Source organism: Planococcus citri, chromosome 1, assembly GCF_950023065.1.
Source record: "Planococcus citri chromosome 1, ihPlaCitr1.1, whole genome shotgun sequence".
Classification (NCBI taxonomy): Eukaryota; Metazoa; Arthropoda; class Insecta; order Hemiptera; family Pseudococcidae; genus Planococcus; species Planococcus citri.
This window is the reverse complement of record NC_088677.1, coordinates 9,655,393-9,679,098: the sequence shown is the minus strand read 5'-3', so window position 1 is coordinate 9,679,098 and position 23,706 is coordinate 9,655,393. Positions and strand designations below refer to the sequence as shown.

General features: G+C 35.7%; 1 protein-coding gene across 4 annotated transcripts in view; it reads left to right on the top strand.

The window, feature by feature from the left end:
• The first annotated feature begins 3,737 nt into the window (after nucleotides 1-3,737).
• The window catches only part of shot (dystonin-like protein short stop), a 301,090-nt gene continuing 281,121 nt past the window's right edge, over nucleotides 3,738-23,706 (top strand). For all 4 annotated transcript variants that reach the window (XM_065366458.1, XM_065366399.1, XM_065366419.1 and 1 more), the window contains exon 1: nucleotides 3,738-4,225. In XM_065366458.1, the coding sequence (XP_065222530.1) occupies nucleotides 4,123-4,225 (103 nt within the window). In that variant the 5' untranslated portion in view covers nucleotides 3,738-4,122. The remainder of the gene's footprint in view (nucleotides 4,226-23,706) is intronic.

The following is a 23,706-nucleotide window of genomic DNA, read 5'->3' as shown; positions in this document are numbered from 1 at the left end:
CGAATTCAACTACAGCTGGGGTAATATCACGACGAATATTTTCCCTTTTTTGTGTGAAATTTCTATTAAATTTCGAACACAAATTCACGTGCAATGCTGGTTTTAATTCGCGAGTTGGTTCTGGTACACAAAAATATTCTATCACGTAAATTGCGCTTCACTAGCACTGAGCTATACAGTCGGTTGACTCAAGTCGCTAGATTACTACGGCGAGTAATCCGGACAAGATAAAAAGCGCTGAGTCAGGACGAACTGTTTCACACGTGCTCGAAACGTGTTTCTTAGCGGGATTCGAGTGCAAAGTCACTTCAGAGGTGACTCGGACAAGATAAAGAGCACTAGATCTCAGCTAAAAAATTAGCTTCGAATGAATCGCGAACACGAACACGAATTGCTGGAGAAAAAATTCAGGTGCCAAAATACCACCTTGGGTATTTCTGAAAAAATACAAGGACACTGAATTATCACTCAGCTTTGAGTGCTGGTTTGAAAAATACGCGAAAAATGCTTGCGATGTGTTTGCTTTGATTGAAAAGCCACTCGCGAAATGTACTGTAATATTTTACGATATTACTTACCAATACTGCTGCAAAATATAGCTTCGAACAGAAGTTCTACTGCTGCTGATCGCGTGGTTGAAAAACAAACGCGGAGAAATTATGCAAATAAATTGCTTAGTATCAAAATTCACTTTAAAAATAAAACGTGAAAAGATACCGGACAAGACACACACGGAGGACGCAAAAAATGCGCGCGAAAAAATCGTCCGCTAAGTGCGGAAGGGTGCCTCGTGCAACTTGTTACTTGATACCTGTGTAAAACTGCCTTTCCACTCTGAGCACCATCTATCAGTCCAAATGTTCAAACCAAAAGTTATGTTACCTCAAGACACCCTTCCCATCACCAAAGATACCTTTAGATTTGAACTTGGACTGATAGATGGCGCTCAGTGTGGAAAGGCAGTTTTACACAGGTATCAAGTAACGAGTTGCACGAGGCACCCTTCCGCACTTAGCCGACGAAATAACACAATGACAGTCAAGCTGCTTCTCTAGAGGAGCGTTGCTAGAACCGTCGTCACACTTGAAAAGAAAAATATATAATGCGAGCCGCGGTAGCTATCAACTCGTCGGTTGGTGGCTACGCAGCTACAGCGGCGACATCAAAAGATGGCGGCTAGTGCGACGTGTGTGTCTGTCCTTGGGTGGTGGTAGGGGTCACGCAACAATGCGGCGGACAAGCTGGAACTCGCTTTTCACGTTTCAACGAACGGATTGAGTTCTGAGAAATTCTCAACGGATATTTTATCCATCGATGGATTTCATCATCTACCACCACACATACACATGTAAAAATAAACACGTTTTCGTCAAATTCTGGCAAATTTGACTAGGTGTGTGTGTGTTTAGGTGAAAGCAACTTAATACTTTCGTGATTATTTACTTTGAAATATTCACAAGTATTCTTTCCTTTCCTATTTTCGGACACTTTGGTCTGAGAATAGTCAAGAAGTGAATCGTAAGTACAATGAAATCATACTGCAAGTATTATTTTCCAAAGTTTGGTCGCGATCTAAACTTTGTACTCATAACGATTTACTTCCTCCAAGCTCAGATTACGACGAATCTGTGCTTTTTGGACACTCGGAAGGGCGCCAATGTAAGAGGGTAAATTGACTTAAAGCATGATTGGTAATGTGACTTACGATGGTTGCTATTGTGTTGTTTCCAAGAAATATCCCTTAGAGTATTTCTACTAAATACTCACCGGAATACCTCACATGCTCGGCTAGGGCGTGAGTAGGAAATGGTTGCTTTTACACTCTTAACATATGATCATACACACCATAAATAATAACAAGTTATACACGAGAATAATATTTAATGTGTGCAATATTAACAACACGTTACATGATTAGCACATATGCAAATGTACCAGTTAACATGACACTTTCTTAAACTAAATGTACACACGTTGGTGTTACACACTGTGGTGTAGGTTTGGATAAGTGATCTCCTCTGGCAAGGAGATCTAACTTATTCACACTGATATGTGCAAGTACTTACCCAGAGTGGCGACGAGTAGATCATCACTCCTTCTCGTCTATTCATTGGTTTCACTAATAACTAACTAAAACTAAAGCACTAAATATAACACTTAACACTCGAGAGTAAAAACTTATAATTAAATGACTGCATTAACCCATTAACCGTGAATAACATACCCGCGTGCACTCGGATACATTACTGGCGTTCTGTACTCTCGTCGCTTGGCTCGTATGGCTAGCTGACGAGAATACAACGCAGTGTTGCCTTAGTGCAACGCAGTGTTACCATGTGGGCGAGCCCTATACATACCACGTACGGCATAGTAGTATATCACACACTTGTTTTTTTCAAAGCTTTTTATAATTTTACTTTAGGTACACTTTTTTTTTAATTTCTTGATTCTGAACTCAGAAAAAAAAGGCAAATTTATTACTAAATCATTTATGTACTTAAATAGATAAATTATGTAAATGCGGATCGAAACGTTCTGTACAAATGTCAAACTGTAAATAAATAAATACTTTTCACACAAAATAATATCAACCAATTTCATTTGTTTCCATAAACATGAAAACTTTGACGAAATTTGATCAAAAAATGTTATCATAACAAAGTAATTATTTCTCTCATAATACGAGTAAAATTCTTTTCAGCCTACCATAATATTTTGATAATTGATATTGCAAATCAAGGATGCAAAAAATTGACTTCGATCATTCGATCAATTTCGAAAAATACTGCATGAAAATTCATCGACGACGAAGGAAAGATGTAAACTGCGATAAGTTCAACGTTCAAAAATCAAACTATCTCGATGTCATTCATCTCGATTCTCGATCGCATCTCGTCTCGAGTTGAAAATTATTATCATTACGATAACATCGTCAAGATTAGCAGGGTTTTTTACGATCATACTCGTATTACTTATTATTATTATGATGGTGAGGTGAATTATGAATGATCGATCAACTAGTACCTATTTTATTCGTTCACCGTACAGGAAAGAAATACTCTACTGACGTACAAACAGTACAGTCACACAATCGTTCACATACTTACTAATAGGTCTCAATTTCATAAAATTTATTAATTAATTAATTTTTTTACGATCATCATTGTACTTCGTAGCCTATTGTGATTCGATTCGTGTATCTAGATTGGTATGTTGAATCATGAATGTGTTCCAGTTAGTTCGTGACTTTAGTTTAGAGTACGATGAATGATTACCGGAAATGTGAACTTTCTGGTTGGAATATTCTCATTGCTTGTGGTAGGAAAATTGTAACGAAATAATTTTATTTAATAATATCGTCATCGTCGTTTGTCAAGCAATGATTGTTATCTGGAAAAATAATTTCAGCCAAACAGGAATGAGGAATGTAGGATTGTGATTAAAATTCTAGGTATAATTATCGAACTGATAAGGAACGTGAATCCAAATCCATCTGTTTGGATTAGAATTCATCACTCGAGTTCCTCCTTTTCAATTAAATAATCTAATTACATTACTGCAAATAAAAAATATACGTACAATAAAAACGAAAAAAAACATTTCCTGATAACGTAACGTATAGAGAATTTAAGTTTCTCGCAAATGGCACCACTGCTCGAACAACACAATTAGCGTGCAAGACGTAACATTGATGTCTGTGAGCCGAATGACGCGGTTCTTTTTTTCATTTTATAACGTGTATTCGATGTCGTACGTTCGCGTTAGTTGTGTAGTTATTTGCTAAGCTTTTTGTAAATGAAAAACGTGTCAAATATCGTGTAAAATATCTGGTAATTTATTTAAAATCAGCTTTCGATTCGTTGTACATATTGTAATCATATTTCTTCGTCGTCGTAGTGTTTGGTTGATGTGTTTTTGTTGTGTGTGTGAGTTCGTTGGCTCTTTCAGAAGCATCCCCTTTTTTTCCGGTGTATTGATTTCGCGTGTGTTTTTTCTACACATTGTATAGTAAATTGTGTAAAATAGTGGTGCTGAAAATATACGAGATTAATTCGTTTGCTGTGAGCTGGTTCGAGAACGGAGAACGTGTCGATTGGATGAAAGTAATGTGGCCGGTTAGAGATGGATTTCGACGCTGACCAGAGTCTGAAAGAATGGGTGAAAGACAAGCCTTTGAGTATATTGCAGCTAGACCCAGCTGATAGAGCTGTACTACGAATAGCAGGTAAATTACACTGATCTAAAATATGTAATGAGAGTAAGTTTATGGTCAAGGTTGATCGTTGATGAACACTAATGCTATTTTTTCTCTCTCTCTCTGTAGGTATGTTGAGAGTTTCTTCTCGTACTATGGTGCATTGTCTTCTCATCGCGAAAGTTCACTCATTGTTTACGTGAGATAAAACCACCGCCGAAACACGAAACTGAGAGTTTCCGAATCCGAAAGAAACTAGAAAGGTGTACTGGAGCCAGATGCTGTGAGATTAGAGTATGAAAAACCCATCGTCGAACGATGAAAGAAATCAAATCGAGTCGTTGTATATTAATTTTCGTAACGTTATTCGAACCACGGTGTGGATGATTATTTTATCGATTTTTTTTTGTGTGTAATAGTATGACTCACATGTATTGCAGGTCAGTGGTCAGTTTGAAATATTTCTCGTCATCGTGTATCTACTGTCTGTCAGTCGGTTTTGAACGCTCCGGTGCTACGATTCGATAATAATACGTTGGTATTACGTACTCGTAGATGAAGCTTTAGCGTTAACATTTTCTATTTCACCCAAACAAACGCTCCATCCAAGTGTTATTCGATCCTTTGCTGTTTTCTCGAGTACCAACATAAGGAACGTATTCGTCGGCGTCGCGTGTACTTACGACGAGGGGAGAAAAAAAATCGATATTTTTCTTCGCTACAGCTGTGTGAGCTGTGGTGTAGTTCGAGTTCCTGTTCGTCGCACAGCAGACGACAAATCGGTATTGAAAATCTTGGCCGGATCTGATAACAAACCACATGGCTTTAAGAGAGGCGAGACTCGAGTGTACGAGTATACGAGTATAAATTACCGAGCTCAGAGAGTCAGTCAGAGTATAAGGTACTCGAAAACTCGAAAAAATATCGTTGTCGCCGGCACCATCGGTCTTCGGTCTTGGGTCGTCGCAACGCTTCGTAATCTTTCGCTCGAACTAATTACACCTTTCGGATTACGTTTCTTTTGTTATCATTATCAAACCGAACTCGTAAGGTATGGGACGCGACGGTGCTGTGCTGTGATGAGATTTTTCGTTCAAATGTGAGCTGTTGTACGGTACACGTGCTCGATACGAATTCGTATTCGTCGTAATAATATTTTGACTGTTTCGTGTTATAGGATTTCGGTTTATTACGAAGGTATATAGGTAGAGTTAGGTACCTTTATACAAAGGTGAAAGTTCGTGTACGAGGATTTTGGTGTAATGTACGTATGATGTATTGTTTTAGTACAGTTTCGGCGGTGGTAACGAAATGAGCGAATTTTTTCATCGTAGGAAGGAGTATAATACATGAGTAAATGGTTGGAAAAATTTGTGTTTTTGATGACGATTGAGTTGAATTTGGACGTTCGAGGAACGTAATTTTTTGAATTTTTGTGTGAATTTCATGCAGAAGGACCTCGTTGAGTAATAATACGAATGAGGGTTCATCTTTTTATGATCTCATGTCAATAACAGTCCCAAATTTGAATTTGAAACTAGAAAAATTGCATCGTGAGCGTAAAAATGAGCAAAAATTTGTATTTTTTTATTTTTATTTTTAAATCATATTCACTTAAAATTTTCTGTTTAGTCGGGGGGCTCGCATAAGGATCCATTGCACCCCCTTCCGATCCTCCGGGGTGACTTTTTTCTTAAAGGGGGAATCCTAAGGAACATTTGTAGCCCTTGTCCTCAAAAAAAAGTGGCTCTATTTACAAAATAGCGGCCATTTTGATTGACAGGTCAACCGAAATCGCAGATTTTACATTCCAACATGGGACTTGCACGAAATTTTTGAAACCGTACAAAAATAAATCGAAAGATCAGGCAAAAATTCATCACATGTCAATATTTCAAGTTCTAAAGTGCCTTTTCGATTTTTGACGAATTTTTGAAAATCAAATTTAGGCCAAAAATGAAGAAAAAAAATCAAAATTTTACCAAATTGACCAGGAAAGCTGAAATTTGGAATATACCCTATTTTCGACATGCCAAATCGATTGGAAACTGTTTCAAGCCGATTTGAGCAGTTCTGGAGCCTCCAGCAGATTTTTGAAAATCGAAATTTCCACAAAATTTCATGAGAGCCTAAATTTATTCTGTAAACTAATTTCAATACGCTACGAAGTCAACCGCAGGTGGATTTCAAGTCGTTTTGGAGCCTCCAGCAACTTTTTGAAAATTACTGGAGTATCCACCAGGTTTTTGAGATTTTAAATTCCCATAACATTTTATAAAATGGAGTTGGGAAGCCCAAATTTACTCTGCAAACTAACTTCAATACGCTACGAAGCTAACTGCAGGTGGATTTGAAGTCGTTTTAGAGCCTTCATCGAGTTTTTGAAAATTACTGGAGCCTCCAGTCGATTTTTGAAACTTGAAATATCTACTAGAGCCTCCAGTAGATTTTTGAAACTTGAAATTTCACCAAACGGAGATGGAAAGCCGAAATTTACTCCACACTCCAAATTTGACACCCTCTGAAGACGACTCGAGGTGGGCTTGAGTCATTTCGGTGCCTATAGTGGCTTTTTAAAAATTACTGGAGTCTCCACCAGATTTTTTAAACTGGAAATTCCCGCAACATTTCATCAAACGGAGATGGAAAGCCGAAATTTACTCTGCAAACTAATTTCAATACTCTACGAAGTCAGCTGCAAGTGGATTTCAGATCATTTAGCTTCCTTTATAGTGGCCGTGGAATTTTTCTACAGAAAAGACAAATGTGTACATTCAAATGGAAGCATTTATACTGGCTGTGGAATTTTATCAATTTTCTATGGAAAAGTCAAAATTTTTTAACTTTTCCATAGAAAAGTGATGAATGAGATGAAGATTGAAAACTTTTTATTAAAGTGAATAATCATCAGAATTTATAAGAAATGTTATTATTTTACAAGTTTAGAGGTTCAAAAGTGCTTAAAATTGAGTTTGAAAAAATTCCACGATTTTCTGTAGAAATTTTCTATTGCCAGCTTATCGCCACTATAAAGGAAGCTTTTTGGAGCCTCCAGCAACTTTTTGAAAATTACTGGAGCCTCCAGCAGATTTTTGAAACTTGAAATTCCCACGAAATTTCATCAAATCGAGTTGGAAAGACGAAATTCACTCTGCAAACTAGTTTCAATGCGCTAACAAGTCAACTGCAGGTGGATTTCAAGTCGTTTTGGAGCCACCAGCGACTTTTTGAAAATTACTGGAGCCTCCAGCAGATTTTTGAAACTTGAAATTCCCACGAAATTTCATCAAATCGAGTTGGAAAGACGAAATTCACTCTGCAAACTAGTTTCAATACGCTACCAAGTCGACTACAGGTGGATTTCAAGTCGTTTTGGAGCCTCCAGCAACTTTTTGAAAATTACTGGAGCCTCTGGTAGATTTTTGAAACTTGAAATCTCCCAAAATTTTATCAAATGGAGATGAATAGCCTAAATTTATTCTGCAAACTAATTTCAATACGCTATGAAGTCGACTGATGGTGGATTTCAAGTCGTTTTAGAGCCTCCAGCGACTTTTTGAAAGGTTGTATGGCGGTTTTTGGAAAATTGAAATTAGTCGTCTTCGTGTCGTATTGAAATTAGTTTGCGAAGTAAATTTCGGCTTTCCATCTCCATTTGATGAAATTTTAAGTTTCAAAAATTCGCTGGAGACCCCAAAACGACTTGAAATCCATCTGTAGCCGACTTGGTAGCGTATTGAAACTAGTTTGCAGAGTGAATTTCGGCTTTCCATCTCCATTTGATGAAATTTTAAGTTTCAAAAATCTACTGGAGGCTCCAGTAATTTTCAAAAATTTGCTGGAGACCCCAAAACGACTTGAAATCCATTTGTATTCGACTTGGTAGCGTATTGAAACTAGTTTTCAGAGTTATTTCGTCTTTCCAATTCAATTTGATGAAATTTTGTGGGAATTTCAGTTTCAAAGATCTGCTGGAGGCTCCAGAACTGCTTAAAACGGTTTGAAACAGTTTCCAACCGATTTGGCATGTCGAAAATAGGGTATATTCTAAATTTCAGCTTTGTAGGTCAGTGTGGTAAGATTTTGGTTTTCTTCCTCATTTTTTGCCTTTTGATTTTCAAAAATTCACCAAAAATCGAAAAAGGCACTTGAGCACTGGAAATTTTGACGGGTGATAAATTTTTACCTGATTTATGCGTAAATATGAGGAGGGTTACGAAATTTCATGTTTGAAAGCAAGAAAAAAGCAAGAAAATTGTTTTTTTGGTTCGCTCGAAATGAGTTGAAAAATTTTAAAAACAATTGAGATGGTAAAAATACTGTCGAGTCCTCCTCCTCCTCCCCCCTCCTCCCACCACCGAAAAAAAATCGAAAATAAGCTGAAACAGTTTAAAAAACTACTCACCGGAATTCTTCAAAATTTACAAAATTTGTCCAAAATTTTTAAAAAAATGTTATTATGAACATAAGAAATACATTAAAACTCGATTAAAGTGATTGTGAATTTTCGAAAGCTTTCGTTCTCGCTTCACTCGGGCAGGAAATTGCTCTCTTCATTTTTGCACTCAATTTTTTTAAATGAGTTTTTGTGGCTAATATTTTTTTAGTTGAACATTTTCTTATTGGGAGGGAGGGAGGGAGGGAGGGAGGGAGGGAGGGAGGGGGGTATTAATCGAATAATGATGAAAGAGTACGAAATTTAGTTTTTCTGATGCAAAGAATCGGTGTGTAAAATACTGACGACACCCCCCCCCCTCCCTCCCCTCACCGGCCTGGAAAAAGGAAACTAAAGAAGTCGTAAAGTGTTGGAAAAATGTTCTGCCAAAAGTACTGCTAAAGTCCTGATTTTTCCTTTTGAAATTTTGTTAGACATCTTTACTTAGTCCCCCGAATTTCAAAATTGAGGATTTTCTCACTTCGCTCTCGTATTAGGTCTAATTTGATGAGATGGTTTCAAAAATATTCGACGAAAATCAAAAATTCAAAGTAGAGTTTGTTTTGAAAGCCCAATTTTCAAAAGCTCGCCAAATTTTGGAGCTATGATTTAAAAATTGGTGAAAAAATTCAGGGAGCATACACTTTTATATTTTCAGTTGTGAACTTTACATGATAGAAGTCGCAAAACTGTGGGGGAGGGGGGGGGTAAGGAGTTTTAGTTGAAATTTTGGTCCAAATTTTAAGAAAATGTCAAATATCGTGTGAAATAATACGTTTTTGAGAGAGCTGAATGCGAATATCAGTTTATTTTTTTTGGATTCAGCACTCATTTAGTATCCCGATTTTCTGAAAATTGAATTAGTACGTAAATAATGAAACGAGTGTGATACATTTCTGGAAAATTTTCGATTTAAAACATCACAACGAACGATTTTTGTTCTTTGAAAATTATGTACTTGCAAAATGACGAAAGGAATACTTACGCTAGTTTCTGCTCGAGCAAAGTGAAAAGTTCTGAAAAGCAGTAAAATTTTATATTTCGAATTGCGAGATGGTAAATTGAATAGCGTATTTTACTGTGTTCAAAATTCTCATTTTAAAAATGTGTAACTCAAGAATCAAAATCCAAAATTTTTCAAATTTTCAGAATGCATTTTGAAGATTATGCCCCCCACTGGTTGCTTTGCTACGTCTCGGGAACTGGGCACTTTTTCAATTTTCATGAATCTGGAAAAAAACTCGAAAAAATACAATACAGCGATTGAAAATTTTGTGATAAGGATAGTGAATTTCAAAAGAATTGTTTCTTGCTGTTTTTTTTAAACGTATTTTGGCTTTGATTTTTTTTAGTGAATACCTTTTCTGATTATGGCCAAAAAAATGTAAGCATAAAAATAAACCTAGTTACTAAATCTTGAAAACGAAAAATTCGAAAAATATGAATTAAAAAGTGAAAATTTCTGTAAAAAAAATCATCTTGAGCTTATGTGGATTTTTAAAGCAAATTTTAAGAATCGTAAATTCAAGTTAATAAGAGTTTGTGATGAAATGCCCGCTGTTACTTCTGTCAAGATCCCTTGATGGATGCTCAAAAACACAGAGTTTCATCCTTTTTTTTAAAATCACGAAATTAAGGTAGAACGTGTTGAGGTTGCAAGACGCTGGAAGAGGCGGGGGAGGGTCAATTTTGAAAAAAATTGTAGATATTTTAAAAAACTGAATACACTTTAATATTTTTTCTTTTGAAAAAAAGCTCGAGCTCATAAAAATCTGTAACCCTCCAGGCCTCCAGCCTCCCCCTCATCCTTTCTGAATAAACATCACAAATTTCAGCATGAAAATTTTTCCTTGACAGAATAATTAAATTTCTACTCATGTTAGTGAGTGTTTGAGAAAATAAAATGAATTTGTACAATTTGATTGAATCGATCTCAATAAGAAGTGTGGTAATCGAGGTATTCCAACCTGCTGAGCTCGAATGCAGCGTTAATTTTTTGTAAAAGAAGTTCACAATGGCTGAGGGCCGAGGGGGAAGGGCAGGGTGACCGATGCCAAAAACGAATGTTTTTGAAAAATACCCTAATTTGAGAACCTCTGACTAACAATAAGCCCTCTGTATGGGTAAAAGCTCGAACTTTTTCTGCATAGTATCCCACTCAATATAAACTTCATCGCCAATTTTTGTCAAAACTCACGTAGATTGTTTTATTTTTACTCAATTCCACAAAGGTGAAAGTTCACGTTCATATTTCCAGCAACAATAATTTTAATTTTATTACTTCTGACGGTGGCGCACTGGCGGGAGTGGTAGTTGTAACAAAACAAGAAGTATTTGCGTAACACTAACACAAGTAGCTATTAATTGACGAATAAAAATGTCAAATCGTAAATTAGATTTTCGTGTTCGTGCACAGTAATTAATTCGCGATCGTGATTTACCTCTTTGTAAGTTTTATTTTTTATTTTTTAGAAAGCTGAGAAGGATGTGCGATTGTACATACGACGTACGTAGTTGGATGAGAAACAATAGTGTACTCGTATGTTTGTCTTTTTTTTGTTTTTGTTTTTGCGAGTAAATAATTAATTAACGAAAGAGGAAATTTGCTCAACGGAGGTCTCACGTTCCCTCGAGAATGGATCAAGTGGTTTCTTTTTTCGTGTATGTGTGGTTTCTCGAGTTGATGGTTGAAATATTGTTCTGGTGCACTATTTTTATTTTCTTCGTGCTTGCTTCAACTTCAGTACCGCTGCTCAGTGCTTATTGGAATTGGTTTGGGGAGGAGGAGGAGGAGGGGGAGAGTGGTGATAACATTATCCTACAGGGTAACGAGTATTTCCGGAAATTGAAATTCTTAGTCAATCAATCGGTAGAACGATTTGTTATAATGTAAATATTTATCTTACATATTTTGGCAATATTCTGGTTTTTTACGAAACCTGACGAGAGTACGATTCGAATTAAATACGACGGAATAGAATTGAGATTGTGGAGAGGGGGTGAAAAAAAATACAGAAAAGGGGAATGGAATATGAAGTTGTATATTGTTCACGAATGTTTGATTTTTGGGAACTGAATAGAACTGCAACTTTTCGATGATTAATTTTGGGTTTTTGTCCAAATTGATGGATGGGGGTGTAAAATAATCGAATCATTCCAAAAATTAAGCACATTAACAACCTGAATTTCAGCCACTTAAACGAATTTTTTGATTTTAAGTGAATTTTTGAAAATCAAAAAACCAAAAATGGAAATAACCCGACATTTTATCGTAGGTATTGACCTAGAAATCAGCAATTTTTGATCCTCTCCGAATCGATTGGAAAAGGTTTCGGCTATTCTGGAGCCTCCATGGTGATTTTAAAAAATAAAAAAGCATAAAATGTTATCAAATGAAGTTTGGAAAAGATTATATTCACCTTAAACTCTATTTTCAATATGCCGAGTCGATTGAAGCTGGTTTAAAACCGTTCTGGAGCCTCCAGCAGTATTTTGAAAATTTTCAAATGCTTCAAAAATGCCATACAAACCGTCTAAATTGATCAATTTTTTGAAAATCAGCTCTGGTCAGTTCGGAAACGTATACATATAGATATTTTTCTAGAAATTTCACTATCGGAAAATTTTGAAAATCTGAATTTTCCAAAATTTTGCTGGAGGCTCCAGGAAGCTGCAAATAGGATCGACGACAGCCAATGTGGGCCCTTTGATAACATATTCATAATGATTCATGAAATTTTTCATTTTCTATTTTGGATTTTTAGGGGTCCAAATGTGAATTATTTTAAATTATAAAACAAGAAACAAATTGATCCGAGTGAAACAAGAGCGAAAGTTTTTTGAAAATTTGATTTCTAGAGGTCTAAAAACGACCTTTTTTTAATGCAGGGACTTAATTTTTTAGATTTTAAAATTTTAGAATTTGAAAGATTTTTTTAAGGCGTAAATTTTGAAAAAGAAAAGAGAACAGGCTCAAGTGAGAGTGAAAGCTCTTGAAAAATTGTATTTCAAGAGGCGTAAGAACGATACTTTGTATGCGAGAAGTTTACATATTTTTTCATTTCAAAACTTTAGAAGTTGAATAATATTTTTCTAAAAAAATGTCAATTTTGGAACTGGAAAACAAACCTAAGTCAAGCGAGAGCAAAAACTTTCGAAAATTTGTGTTTTGAAAAGTAGAAAAATAGATTTTTCTTTCATCACAGGCTCTTTTTTTGCCATGCCCTCCAGAAAGCGCTGGCCCGAGGCAAACTGCTTCCTTTGCACCTCTCTCGACGGCCCTGTTCCTCTTGAACAGGTCGAGAATAAACCACAACTCGATTTTTTGCTGCCCGAATTTATTTCCACGCCTTCTGGAGACATTTTCAAATTCTGGAGAAATCGAAAATCGCGCTGGAGGCTCCAGAATGACCAGAAATCGCTGTTTTTGAGGTCGAAAATAAGCCACAGCTCAATTTTTGCTGCCCGAATTGATTTCCACTTCTTCTGGAGACATTTTAAAATTCTGGAGAAATCGAAAATCGCGCTGTAGGCTCCAGAATGACCAGAAATCGCTGTTTTTGAGGTCGAAAATAAGCCACAGCTCAATTTTTGCTACCCAAATTGATTTCCACGCCTTCTGGAGACATTTTAAAATTCTGGAGAAATCGGAAATCGCGCTGGAGGCTCCAGAATGACCAGAAATCGCTGTTTTTGCGGTCGAAAATATACCACAGCTCAATTTTTGCTGTCCGAATTGATTTCCACGCCTTCTGGAGACATTTTAAAATTCTGGAGAAATCGAAAATCGCGCTGTAGGCTCCAGAATGACCAGAAATCGCTGTTTTTGAGGTCGAAAATAAGCCACAGCTCAATTTTTGCTACCCAAATTGATTTCCACGCCTTCTGGAGACATTTTAAAATTCTGGAGAAATCGGAAATCGCGCTGGAGGCTCCAGAATGACCAGAAATCGCTGTTTTTGCGGTCGAAAATATACCACAGCTCAATTTTTGCTGTCCGAATTGATTTCCACGCCTTCTGGAGACATTTTAAAATTCTGGAGAAATCGAAAATCGCGCTGTAGGCTCCAGAATGACCAGAAATCGCTGTTTTTGAGGTCGAAAATAAGCCACAGCTCAATTTTTGCTACCCAAATTGATTTCCACGCCTTCTGGAGACATTTTAAAATTCTGGAGAAATCGGAAATCGCGCTGGAGGCTCCAGAATGACCAGAAATCGCTGTTTTTGCGGTCGAAAATATACCACAGCTCAATTTTTGCTGTCCGAATTGATTTCCACGCCTTCTGGAGACATTTTAAAATTCTGGAGAAATCGAAAATCGCGCTGGAGGCTCCATGAATGGCCGAAAATTATGAAATTCGGTTCGGGGAAGTTGATATCAGTTTCAGAACTAATTTAAATCATTTTTTAATGAATGAGTTAATATTATTTTTTTAAAAGCATAAATCACCAAAAGTGGTCAATTTTGAATTTTCAAAAATTCCAAAAAATCAAAAAATCAATTTAGGAAGAGTTGAAGTTGAATATGGATGTTTTGTGCATGTTCCAGCCGGATAGACTCAGTCTGTGAGATTTTAGCTTTCCAACTTCGCTGTGTAAAATTTTGTAGAACTTTCAATTTTCAAAAATCTGCCACAGACTCCAGATTCCAGAACTGCTTAAATAAATGATTCGAAACCGTTTCCAATCGATTCGAGTGGTCGAAAATAGGTTCCTGACAAATTTCAGCTTTCTATGTCAAAATATAAATGTAATTTTGATTTTTTGCCCTCATTTTTAGCCAGCTAATTTAATTTTTAAAAATTCACCAAAAATCGAAAAATACATTTTAGCGTTTGAAATTTGGGTTGGTAATGTGTTTTTATACGTGCTCTTCGATTAAGCTTTGGCCGATCCGAGAAATTTTCTTCCAATTTGGATACCTCTCTCTTTAGTTAATCTCGACTAACTCGTTCTTTAGAAAATATCTTTCTAACGATTTGTAAGTAGTAAAACGCGAATGAATACTCGGGGGATTAATTAGTCAAATTTTCGATACGAAATGAAAATTACTACGTTTTGCTCACCTTGAGAAATAATTTCAATATTATAATTCAGCCATAAAAATGGTTATTTTTAAAGCCAATTTTTCGGTCATAAAATTTACTTAAAAATTGTACCTATTCAGCTGCGTTCAGTTTTGTGTAACCCACATTTTATTTGACACGAGAATAAATTAGATTACTATGTACGTTAATAATAATTTACGATGAAACGAAGACTCGAGAGCTCAGAGTTTCAACCTATAAAAATACAGATTTCAAGTACATACATACATATTGGAATTCCATACACGATACAGTCGATATAGGTATATAAATCATGAGGAACTTGCCAATACGTATAGAGAGAACTGTTTACGAGAAAACCCTTTTTTTTTTCTGGAATTCCTGTAGCGGTATTATGTTTCGCGAAACGTAAATCCGGCCGAGTTGACGTATTCGATACATAAGTATAAATTTTATGGACTCGTTATTATAGGATAATAGAGTTGAAAATTTTACGCGATTATCCATCGATCGATCGACCAAAACTCACGAGGAACCGGTAGATTGGTTATTAATAACGAGTAAAGATATAGCGATTAGATCGTCGGCGTCGCGTCGAATGAAAATAAAAACGTGAAAAATCATACAGCTATGGTACATAGAATTATTATTGACGTATGTAATGTACGAGTCGAGTACTCGAACCTCGAAGTCTATGTACTCGTACATTACATAGTATGATGATGCACCGGTATAATATTCGATCGATGCTGATGCTGTGATGGAAGGAAGAGAAAAAAAAATACACGCTCGACTAAAAGTATAGAGAGGTAATTGCGCTCTTGAAAAAATTTCAACGTGTATTGTATAACCGCTGGAAACTGGTTCGATGATGCGTGAACAGGTTCAGGCTGGCTTATCGAATTACTATACGCGATACTGGCTGCCAGAACTATACTATACTACCTGTTCACCTGTATTTCGTTGCTTTATTAGGAAAAGGTCGTAACTACAATTTTTATAAAAAATGAGATAGTGGTATCATTGGAAAGAGAATTTTGTCCTCTACATGATGCAACACTTGAAATTGAATTTCGATGTTTTTTGTTCTCGTAATAGCCGAAAACAAATGGTTTTAAATACAAGTTTTCAAAACCGTTACAATGAAAAGGTTCTAAATGATATTGTTTCTCAGATTGAACCTATTTCTTTTGATTTTTGTAATTTGTTGGTAAGAAAAGTCATTATAAACACATAATTTCACGTAATTTCACTGATTAATTGCAGAAAATCAACCTCATCACCTTAAGGATATCGTTCCTGTGTATTTCTTATGGGCTTTTGATGAAAAAAGCTTGACTTAAGGTGAAAGTTCCTTTGTTAAATTTTACTTTTTTCAGTTCAGAGTTCCTCAAATAAAAAAATGAAAAATCAGTGCTACCAGGATGTTTATTTTGAAAATTAGCAGGAAAATGATTGCGATAACCAAATGTTCTCTTACCTCATCTAAAACTATAAAGTGTACTTGATAGAATGCTCTTTAAAAATTAAAATGCGTTTTCTGAGAAATCAACTTTGATGTAGTTACGACCTTTTCCTAATAAAGCAACGATTTTATAAGTCCTCCTCGTGTGTAGTGTACGACTGTACGGTATTCTTCTTACACATATGATAACGCGATGATACTGGTCGTGATCAGCTGATGGCCGCAGGCTGTGTGTGTATTACCTACTACGATAGACCAGAGACCGAATGACTCGTTGTGTGAGTAATTGACCCCCGATGCGTGGCTCACACTGACTACCTGGGATGCCATTGCCAATGCCATGCTCGTTTTTTTTTTTACTCTATAGGACTGATCAAATACACTGGTAGAGTACCATGTGTAGTGAGAATTTTGCATGCGCATGTCGCAGAATACTCGTATGGAAAAAAAGCCGGTTAACGTGCGCAGGAAGTTTGTTGTGTTTTTTTTTTTTTTTTTTATTTTTCATTCTGTATAAAATCGTGTTCGCGTTTGTGTTTTGTAATAACGGTTCTCATGCGATGGTCATAGTCGAGTACGTGAAAAGCTCCAGATACGTAAGAATAAAGGTTGTTTGTGTACGTAGATCGTACTGTTCTGTGATGTGATGTCAGATTGATGGGTGATGATAAGAGTAGGTAGAGGTACACTGACATGATGGAAGTAAAGGAAGGTAGCGGTATATTGGCAAAGTGTATCAAGATGGAGCCAAAAAGCGGTGTTTTCAAAGATATTGAGATGGGTTTTATGTGAATTGAGAGTTGAGTGTAGTTCTAGAGAGAGAAATTGAACGTATAGTTTTCGAATAAAAATTGGAAAAACACCAAAGCGTGTCTGTTTGAAACCGGTTCAGTGATTTCGAATCAGCTTTGTGAGTCTTTTTGTCCAATGGTAAGAAACAGTATTGAAGATGAATGGAAAATTTCTCAAATTTCATTCATAAATTCATAATACCTTAAGTATAATTTTGAAATGGTTCAATGGTCCTTGACTACATACTTGAAAGCTGAGATTTTTTCAAGTCCAAAATTGGCTCCTGAAAAAAATTAAAATTGGATCTATGATCGGGATAGAAAGCTAAAATTTGCTTTAAATCTCATTTTTTATATCACGAATCGAATTGGTGCTGGTTTTGAGCTATTTTGGCTTTTGGTAAAGGGTCATGAAAAAGCATCTACAATCAGGGGGCTAAAAACCCAAAATCTGTTGATCCAAATTTTCGGAAAGCTGAATTTTGGAATTTCATTTATTTATTTATTTATTTATTTATTTATTTATTTATTTATTTATTTATTTGGAAAATCACAAAATGTGCCGGAGGCTCTGGAATGGATAGAAACAGCCAGCAATCGATTCGGAAAATCGAGAATAGGATCAGGGTGTCCTGCAGTTTGTAGGAATCTGGGGAAAGTTATGGAGTCTCTCCTTTCTGAAATAGTCCCAGAGAAATATAGAATAATGAAAGAGGAGGAGGGGGGGGGGGGCATTGAAAGTTCCCAAATTTTTTCAACATTTTTGAAGTGCTCGAGTAATTCTGTTTTTTAAATTTTGGAACATTTTAAACCCTTCCCCACTCTCACTTTAAACTCATAGTAGAGGTTTCAAATGATCCTAATGCCTTCAAGCTCATTCGATATCAATTCGACTAAGAAGTGGTGGGGAGGGGGGGTCGGCGATTTTTTTAAAAAATTTTCCTGTGGGACGACCTTTTGAAGGGATGACCAATGACGCAAATCGCAGCCCTCTAGCCCTTTTTTAAAGGTTGCTAGGGGGTGTCAAAGTTTTCAGTGAACTTGAAATATCATCCATTTCAGCAGTGGATTATTCGATAACCGCGATATCTACCAAAATGGAACTGTTTCCAATAGTTAGGGGGTTTGAAATGCTTTTTGGTGATATCATAAAAATCAGTGTTGCCACTTTTTTTCGTACGAAAAATTAGCTCGAAAAGTTTCAAAACGAGTTTTAATATCGTTCCGACTCTCGAAAATTCTGAAAAAAATATATTATGGACAACTTTTCATGCTGAACAACATAATATTAAAAAATTGGGATGGCATTATGTCGTAAAGTCGATTTTAAAAAATTGAAAGTTTGCGAAAAAATGCGATTTTTTGATTTAAAACACGAAAAAAAATTTTCACAGGTGTAATTGACCCATTTGACTCCTATTTTTACGTATCCGTTGAAAAAGTTGAAAAAACACCTTCACTCAATGAAATGGACTCATCTCAGAAAAATCAAAATTCGAAAAAATTCAATTTTCAATATTCCAAACATCAAAAAAAGTTTGAACTTTATTCCAGTTATCTTATTTTGACCTCTTTCTGACGTATTTCATGAAAATGTTGATAAAAATCACACTCATAAAAATTGAAATTCGTTCATTTTTTGACTTTTTCTGAATTTTGATTTTTTTGTGATGAGTTTATTTCATCGAGGGAGTTGACTTTTATAATTTATTTATTTATTTATATTTTATTTATTTATTTGGAAACTTACAAAATCTGCTGGAGGCTCTGGAATGGACAGAAACAGTCACCAATCGATTCGGAAAATCGAGAGTAGGAACAGGGTGTCCAGTTTGCGGGAAACTGGGCAAAGTTAGGGAATCTCTCCTTTTTGAAAAAGTCTTAGAGAAATGTGAAATAATCATGAAGAGGGAGCGGGTTGAAAGTTCCCAAATTTTATCAACATTTTTGAAGTGCTAGAGTAATTCTGCTTTTTCAAATTTTGAAACATTTTGAACCCTTCTCCACTCTCTCTTTCGACTCATACTAGAGGTCTCAATGTTTTTTTTGGGGGGGGGGGGGGGGGTGTTTGTATTGATTATTACACCCGTCGTCGTGTGAGATTTAGATCGAGTTGGTAAGATCAAGTTGATCGTAATGCCTTCAGATTTTAATTTTTAATTTTTTAGTCGAAGAAATTGTCAAATCAGGTAAATTTTTCCTAATTTCTTGAATGTTGTTTTCCATAAATCTCTGAAATGAGTACTGTGTAGTGAAAATAATTCTCTACGGTTTATTTTTCTTGTATTTTTCGGTAAAAGTCACTGCTTGTTCAAAAATTACTGAAAATACGAATTTTCAAAATTTTCAGGGCATTTTACCTCCCCCCCCCCTCTCAGATATCGAACTTTGATTTTTAGTCGAAAAAATCGTTGATGTGGAACTCGAACTATCAGTATAGGAGCCCCCCCCCTCCCGATCATAGGTTCATGAATATTCGGCAAAAATGTTGGGAATTTAGGAAATTTTCCGCTGTTGACATTTGAAAGAAAAATCATCTACTTTGAATTTCTGCTTCCGTCTTGGTCACATAGAATCTTGATATGTTTCATTGGTCAAATTTGAATCCTCAGAATTCGCCACAGTTAGAAAAATATGTAGAATTTCAAAATTTAAAATTTGTCATGATGCTGAATTTTTGATTTTTTTTTCCCCAATCTATTTTCACTGATCTCCTTCATTTTGAACCCAGTTCAACAATAATAAAATTGTCTCTTGAGTTTTGCAAACTTGCAAAGAAAGCCGTTTAAAAAAAAAATTGCGAAGAAGTCTTGCTTTCCTTTTTTGTTTCATTTATTTCAATCAAACTTTAAAATGTTACATTAATTTGCTTTTTCTTTCAAAATTATTTTCGACGGACAATTTTTTGAATTTTCTTTGAAAATAAAAAAATGTTGATTTGAATGAATCTCCCCCCCCCCTCCTTTGCCAGAATTGCAATAAAGTCCTACTCTTTCCACTATTGTCGATCAAACTGTCAAATTTTCCATTAATTCTCTTTTAAATTTTTTGTCTTGGAAAAATGTTTGCCACCGCTTTTCTCCTCCTTTTCTCGAACCATTTACTTTTTGCCAAAATTGCAAAAAAATAGTCTTGCATTTTACCATTTTTTTTTAGTTTCCAATCAAATTTTGAAATTTTTTATTAATTTGGTTTTTCTTTCAGAATTAGTTTTTTCAATTCTTTCCAAGTTTTCTTGAAATTTTTTTGAAAATCGTGAGATTGATTTACTTGAAAAAATTCTGATCAACAACATTTTCCTCTTGAAATAATTATTAATTGAAAAAAACCTGCTACGAAATGCTCGATTCTTGCTAAGTTTTCAATATTAAGCTTTATGTTTCCATTTTTTTTTTTTTTTTTTTTTTCAGTAACGATCACATTTTTTGTTAATTGGCATTTTTTAAAAAATTATCATATGATTTTTTTCATTGAAATATTTTGGCCCAACACCCCCTCTCCCGCCTCACAACTTGAACCATTTGAAAAAGTTTTTGCCGAAGAATTCATTTTTTTTGCTAAAATTCCACAAAAATCTGTTTTTAAATTTTTTTTTTTTCATAATCAAACTTGGAAATTTTCCATTACTTTGCTGTTTCTTCCAGAATTGAATTTTTTACCCTTTTTTTTCTTCTCTTTGAACATGAACACATTTTGGTCCCCTCTCCCCCTCCCCCTTGAAACATTTTGAAAAATTTTCTTGATGAATCACAAAAATGTCCTGTTGTTTCCTCCAAAGTTCTTTTTCTGTCTTTAGCATTATACTGACCTGTTCGTTACACACTTTTGAATTCCATTTTTTTGGGGGGGGGGGATGATTTTTGGATTTTGAAGGTCCAGTATGAAAACTGAGACTTGATTTATATTCTGTTTTCGACCTCTCGAATCGATTGAAGGTGGTTTTGAGTAATTCCGGAGCCTGCAGTGGATTATTTGGTATTCTAGTGTTGAAAAAATTCTCATTTTAAGAACCTTCAAACTCGAAATTTGGATTTTTGTATTCCTCTAGGAAAAAAACCAATACTCGATGATTGTTAAAGATTGAACAAGTTCTCAAGAAACGAGACCCAAATGCCAACAATTTCGCTGCCATTTCAGTACCTACGATCAATTCATTAATCGCTTCGTATTCCTATACAATATTCTCTAGGATTAAAACCAACCTCGTGTAAAAGACCCCTTATCAAACTGTCGGTTTTTCAATTACCAGGCCATTGCTCTTCGCATACGCTTACTAAATACTGTAAATACACAGTACATCGAGTTCGCAGTTGTACATAGTAGAAGATGAGAAGGCGGAGAGCACGTTATTTCGATACGAGCGATGCTGTCCAGCCGGCGAAGTGGGCAAACGGCCCTAAAGTACTGGTCTTATTCTTTCATTCTTTCTCATCGTATCGTACTCTCGTAGTTTGCTTTCTTCGTGAACCTGTACTTCCGTTAATTCGACCTTCACATGTTAGCATAGTCAATCGCCGATTTACTCGGTCCTCATCACGTTACGTTTGCGTTGGCGAAATCGTCCACGTTCGTGTTATTTTCGTACATAATTATTGCGGAGGTTGGAGGTGTGTGTCTGACTTCTCTGTGTGTGCTTCAAGTTTTGTGTGTATGATACGTCTAATAATATTGTTGTGGTTGTACATTACTGCGAAGTAAATTAGATGGAACAGATAATTTTGGTTTCGTTATCAGGATGATAGTGTGTTTAGGTGACAAGTGTGTACTGAAAAGATGAGAATAATTTTTTTTCCTGCATGTGCATCATTTCGAATGATCGAATGTTTTTCCTATCATTTCATGATGTAATTTATAAAATCACTAAAATTGCTCATTTTTAATGAGGTTATATTATAAATTTTTAGAAAATTATGATCTACATAATATGTGTACCTCTGCCTGTGTTTTTATCAGGTTTCTCTGAAAACCTTGCTATGTTCCTTCCTCGAACTCTTTGCAGTTTCATTGAAAAACTTTTTGAATCATTACCTAGTTTTAAAAATGCATAGATTTTATTGAGATTTGATAATTTCATTGTTGATGGCACGATCATCTTTTATAATGAACTTCAAAGATAAACTTTCATTTCTTCTTGCCCTTTCTGCATTCTGTATAGAAAAAATATGAGATCTGGAATGTGCCCCTGAATAGAGATAATCTGCTATTTTGCTCATCAGTTCCAGATTGCTTTCTATGTTCAAATTGGATCATTGTAAGACTCTATAATGATTATTGCCCTTCTGATCCATTACAGCTTGTGTAGTTGTGTACGACGAGTAATTATAAACAAAATTAATGTGATCGGGGCGTTATTCTTATCGTATGTACAATATTTTGCGACAATGATGAAGATCGAAGAAGACGACAACTCAGACGACAAACACCTGGAGAGAATTTCATATAAAAAGATTTTCATTCGCGGTTAACGAGAGAAAGTACATATTATGGTATTTGAAGACTGTACTCGTATTTATATGAAAGAATAATAATATTATACGATGAAGAAAGAAACGAAGCGAAGTGAAAAATCGATCGATCGAGGATGATGGTTTGCGACGACGACGATCATAATATCATAATACACATTACAGAAGCAAAACTGTACGTATCAATACAGCTCTCGAGAGATGATAAATGGAACAACGTCAGCATCAGCATTGGCATCGGTAGTAGCAGCGTTGGAGGCAGCGGAGACAATAATGTAGAGGCAATTATGACGATAATTAAAATTCTGAGTCTACTTTTACCGTCTGTAGAGTATAATACGTATCTGACTGAGAGATGTTTGCACGAGATGCGAAGATATCACAGTGTGGTGCGCTGTGGTTGGTATGAGAATTGAGCAGGTGTTTCCTGCTTCTGGGTTTTGAGAATTGGAATGATTGGGTTTACTGGTGGGGCAGTTTTTGAGTGGGAAGAGTGTGCAAAAGTACATCACCAGATTAAAATTTCAGGATCAGAAGTGCATTACATTTCTGATGAGTTTTTGGAAATCAAATTTGATCCAAAAATTGAGAGACAAAAATCAAAATTTCACTAAATTTACTTAGGAAACTGAAATTTTGGTGAATACGATGTACTTATCATGGAAATTCGAGCATAGAAAAATCTGCTGGAGGCTCCGGTAATTTCCATAAAGTCGCTGGAGGCTCCAAAACGACTTGAAATCTACCTGCAGTCGATATAAAAGCGTATTGAAATTAGTTTACGGAATGAATTTCGGCTTTCCAACTGCATTTGATGGAATTTTGGGGAAATTGCAAGCTTCAAAAATCTACTGGAGGCTCCAAGAATTTTCAAAAAGTCGTTGGAGGCTCCAAAATGACTTGAACACACCTGCAGCTGACGTAATAGCGTGTTTAACTTCATTTGATGAAAAAATGTGGCAATTTTAAGTTTCAAAAATGTACTGGAGGCTCCAGTAATTCCCAAAAAGTCGCTGGAAGCTCCAAAATGACTTGAAGTCCACCTTCAGTCTGCTTCATATCGTATTGAAATTAGTTTGCAGAACGAATTTCGGTTTTCCAACTACATTTAAGTTTCAAAAATGTACTGGAGGCTCCAGTAATCTCCAAATAGTCATTGTAAGCTCCAAAACGACTTGAAATCTACCTGCAGTCGACTTCAAAGCGTATTGAAATTATTTTTCTCAAGTTTCGAAAACGTCCTGGAGGCTACAGTAATATCCAAAAAGTCGCTGGAGGCTCCAAAACAACTTGAAATATACCTGCAG